At 29.7% G+C, this 5,195-nt stretch overlaps 1 protein-coding gene across 1 annotated transcript in view; it reads left to right on the plus strand.

Moving 5' to 3' along the window:
* The first annotated feature begins 2,159 nt into the window (after nucleotides 1–2,159).
* The window catches only part of LOC111639748 (glutamate dehydrogenase, mitochondrial-like), a 51,603-nt gene continuing 48,567 nt past the window's right edge, over nucleotides 2,160–5,195 (plus strand). Inside the window, exon 1 of the mRNA XM_023385690.1 lies at nucleotides 2,160–2,728. Within this exon, the coding sequence (XP_023241458.1) occupies nucleotides 2,317–2,728 (412 nt within the window). The 5' untranslated portion in view covers nucleotides 2,160–2,316. The remainder of the gene's footprint in view (nucleotides 2,729–5,195) is intronic.

The following is a 5,195-nucleotide window of genomic DNA, read 5'->3' on the forward strand; positions in this document are numbered from 1 at the left end:
ACAAATAAATATATATATATAAATGGGGAATATCGCACTTCTGACAATCGCTGCAAGTGTGTGGGCTAAATTTGGAGAATCCGTGCTTCTCGCATGGACAACTGTATGCAGCCAGCGTCGGAAAACCTTCTGATTCGTGTACGCACCATACGGAAAAACAAAGAATATCGTGTATCCACAAGCACTCCAATAAATAAATAGAATTGAAACGACACTTTGAAATGTTTTCCCGATGAAAATGAATAACAATATAATAATAATAAGTTTCAATAAAAATGATAAAATGTAAATTGAATTTTTATTATAACAAGTTTGCTTGAATTTCGTTTCTTCTGAGATCACAACAATGCGCGACGGGTAAGCTAGTGTTTACTAAAAAAAAAGTCCTGAGAAAAATGTTGACTGTCGTCTAAATCAGCGTTTCTCAAAGTGGGCGATGGAGGCTTTCAGGGGGCAGTAGAAGGCTCAGTGATTAAATATTAGTTTTATTTCTTCTCATTGAAACATTCTTTGATCTCAGAAATAGGATATGGGTCACATCCTCTCTATCCTATCCATATAATAATGCATGTTTAAACATTATATTTGCAATAACTGTTTTTAAGATATGCAATAGATGGTAATGTAAAAAGGTAAGTTAAAAATATGGGGCACTAGATTTTTTTTAATCTCAAAATGGGCGGTGGTCGAAATAAGTTTGAGAACCTGTGGTCTAAATTGTCATAAGTTTTTACTTGGCGCTATTTTTTGCATCTCAATACTTTTGTTTTGATTTTCAATTACTGTAATCCCTCTCTATATGCTTGCGCATGTCAGAGGCAAACCAAATGAGTGATATGTATAATGGCGTAATACAACAAATCCATCTATCTGTTTTACCTATTTTTGGTCTCCATATCGACTTGTTTTTTTGGGGGGGGGGAATTATATTTCATACAATGGTAGTTTTATGTCAATGATTGGAATAAGATAATATTTCTTTGCTAGTGGAAATTCTATGGCAACTGATTTTAAAAAATTAGTGGTTAACGCTCTTTTATATTTGAAAACGAGAAAAAAAGAAAACACAATATAATATATCCGAATGGCGGCCGGATGGCCGAGCGGTTAAGGTGGCAGCCTACCGCTCTGGGGGACCGGGCTCGAATCCAGAGGGAATCCCCAGAAATTTTTCGGGGGGTGGTCCGTTCGGATATGTCGGGCTCCGTCCCTCACCACCCGGCCGCCTCATTGTGGGCGTGCTATAAGAGACCCTGTTAGTGCCCACAGGGTGAAAAAAGAGTGTATATATATATTTTCCTATATAGAATATAGGAAAATGAAACAATAGATGAATAATGTAAAGTTAAAAGTGTAAAAGTGAAATCTTTCATTGTTCTATTATAAATGTCAAATGAGTTGATCAATTCCCCTCAATTCTATTGATTTGAAAGCATTTATACGTTTCAAGCGGGATAATTCTTAGAGAGATTGCAGCCGACGTTTTCAACGCAAAAACGTGTACATCGGATGTTCAGCGCCGCTTTCCTAAAGGCCTAGAAGTTTGGCAATGGTGTTTGGGACGTCGAGCACGATTCCACTGACTATCCAAACACCATTGTCAAACTTCTAGGCTTATAGGAAAGCGGCGCTGAACGTCCGACGTACACGTTTTCGCGTTGAAATCGTCGGCCGCAACCTCTCTCTTATCAATTAATTCAGGATGGTAAAAGTTGTAATATGCAGAGAAATACTTCAAATTTTAACTTGATCAAGCAAATTGAACTATTATATTTAGATGTTCAATTCGCGATCAAATCAATTAAATTGATAAAATTACAATGGTTTAACCCAAAAAATTCTCTAGAATTTTTCGACCTTCCGTATTCGATTCCAAATAAATACAATTGCCATCTTCTTTACATCAAATTAATTTTTATTTTATTAAAAAATTCACTAAAATAGGATTTAAAATTTCTTTATATACATAATTTTAATTTGAAATCATTTAAAACAAAACATTAAATCTATAAATCAATATTAAAAAAAAAAACAGTATCATAGTTGATGAAAGTAATTTTAAAAATATTTTTAAGCAAAATTGTATAACAAATATACAAACGATATGTGAATCTAATTAATCAATTCAGAAATCGGAAATTAATAATTTCCCTATACTAGAAAGCCAGCAGGGGGTCCAATTGATGTACCGATTCGATGGAGTGCGAAGGACATTTAATTGAATCGTGGTAGTTTGGAAGTGTTAAGGAAGTTCTCGTGGGTAAACTTTTGTTATATATTTTAAATAAAGACTTCCATGTTATAATATATACGAATATGTTGCGATTTACAAGTATTTCATTGAGAAAAATTACTAATGAATTAGTAATAGCTCCTCGACGTCTTTCCAAAGTTTCGTCTATTTTACTTTCGCGGAATTACTCGGATCACGAAATTCCTGAAAGTATAAAATATGTGGAAGAAGCGGACGATCCGTCATTTTTTCACATGGTCGAATATTTTTATCATCGCGGATGGCAAGTTGTTGAAGACAAATTAGTTGAAGAATTTAAAGGAAAATTGTCTTTGGATGAGAAGAGAAAGAAGGTTAGAGGTTACCTAGGTATTATAGGACCGTGTCATCAAGTTCTCGAGGTATCTTTTCCACTCAGGCGGGATAATGGAGATTATTGTATGATAAATGGCTGGCGTGCACAACATAGTCATCATAGAACACCTTGTAAAGGAGGTAATATCTCTAAAATTTGCTTCTAATTCCTTTAAAATTTCCAAGACTATAAATAAATATGATTTAGAAGATTCTAAATATTAAATGTTACAATTATAATAGAAATAATAATTTCAAATACAGGCTATCGAATAATTTCAATTGGAAGAGATTGTTTCATTTTTATTAAATTATATATTTATTTATATACTTTTCAAGTAAATTAAATTATGTCTATCATTTTATTTTTGTGCTTATTATGATTATTTAAGTTTTTGCTGTTTATTTAATTTAATCAATAACAATTTCTGCAACAAACATTAAGCATGAAGGAAAACTATTATTAAATAATATTTATATTCAAAGGAAATGCATTGTAGTTAAGAGTAATACATTTGGGTATGATATTTGTCCTCTGCACTTATATCCAAACTTATAAATTAGTAACAATTAAAATTTTATGTTGAATTTGTATAATATATGTACAGTATATAAAAGTAAATTTTTAAAACTTCATCTGTAATGTTAGTCGTCAAAATATTTATTCACATATTGTATACTGTACAGTAATACCCCAACTTATGCGAACACGGAGTTACACGATTCTCAAATCTCGTCAATTTGTCTTTTGTTTGAGCACCACGCAACTCTTGATTACTCACTCCACCCACACTATTGTTCGGCTTACATGTTCGGACGTGTTGCACGGAATCAACATATAGCTACAATTTATTTTGTGTTATTTATTTCTGTGTTTGTTATATTTACGGAAACTTGAGAGACTCTACTATGTCATCCAAACAAAGTAGAACTGATTCTTCTGCATCAAACAAGAAAAAAATTTTATCTTTGGATTGTAAAGTTAACATTATTAAAGACTTCAATACAAAAATGAAAATTTGTGAATTGGCAAAGAAGTTTGATATACCGGAATCGACGGTCAGAACAATTATAAAAGGTAAAGAAAAAATTCTCAAAGCTGTGAAAAATGTTCAATCTTTAAATTCAAGCATCATTCATAAACTTCACAGTATTATTGCTGAGATGGAAACAATGTTAAAATTATGGTATGATGATCAAGTAAATGTGAAAAATTGTATAATAATATAATTTGTTATACATATGTATTATCTAAGATTTTATTAAACATTTTTTTCTAAATTATTGTTTTCTTTAGTCTCCGGCCCAATTAAAAAATATTTGTTANGATGGAAACAATGTTAAAATTATGGTATGATAATCAAGTAAATGTGAAAAATTGTATAATAATATAATTTGTTATACATATGTATTATCTAAGATTTTATTAAACATGTTTTTCTAAATTATTGTTTTCTTTAGTCTCCGGTCCCAATTAAAAATTATTTGTATGTATTTAAATGTGAAATTATACCCCGACTTACGCAGTTATCTCTCGGTCCCACCTATCACGTAAGTTCTGGGTATTACTGTATATATCTAAGTATTTTCATTGACTTCTAAATGTGATATCTTCAGTACAGAAATGAAATATTCAATTGTTGTTATTGAAACAAAACATCTTCAGAGCAAGAATATTAACATCTCTTTTTAAAGATATATTATCTTTTACTAATTTTTATAAAATTCATGAAAATAAAGCCTAATGATGATTTTGTTTAAGTTGTTTTTTACAATATCTGAAAACAAAGTAAACATCTTAAGATATTCTTAAGTCATTTGATATTTGTGAAAAAAAATTAAATAAAATATATGAACCAACATTATTAAGATGCTGTTTTATTGGATTAATATATACATATCTGAAGACCTTCATCTGTAATTAACTTGTTCAGATGTATAAATATTTGCAAAAAAAATCTTTACTTGAATGACTCATTTTTTAACTTCTGCAATTATTTATTTAAAAATTGATCATATTTACAAAATGTAATTGTCAAATTTTTCAGATCAGATAAGCAGAAAAAATAATCTAAATCCCATCTAACCCTGATTAAATTAATAGAAGACAGTTGTCCAAGTTAGTGGGATGTTTTCTTTTATGACATGGAAAATGAGAATGGATATAAAGTACATTAATTATTATGATCAGCTGTCTACAGACATTTTCCTGAGCTGTGGTTTATCAAACTGTTTTTTGTTTTTAACCTCTCTCTTATCAATTAATTCAGGATGGTAAAAGTTGTAATATGCAGAGAAATACTTCAAATTTTAACTTGATCAAGCAAATTGAACTATTATATTTAGATGTTCAATTCGCGATCAAATCAATTAAATTGATAAAATTACAATGGTTTAACCCAAAAAATTCTCTAGAATTTTTCGACCTTCCGTATTCGATTCCAAATAAATACAATTGCCATCTTCTTTACATCAAATTAATTTTTATTTTATTAAAAAATTCACTAAAATAGGATTTAAAATTTCTTTATATACATAATTTTAATTTGAAATCATTTAAAACAAAACATTAAATCTATAAATCAATATTAAAAAAAAAAAAAAAAAA

The sequence above is a fragment of the Centruroides sculpturatus genome, unplaced genomic scaffold, assembly GCF_000671375.1.
Source record: "Centruroides sculpturatus isolate CEXI.00-Female unplaced genomic scaffold, Cexi_2.0 scaffold1244, whole genome shotgun sequence".
Classification (NCBI taxonomy): Eukaryota; Metazoa; Arthropoda; class Arachnida; order Scorpiones; family Buthidae; genus Centruroides; species Centruroides sculpturatus.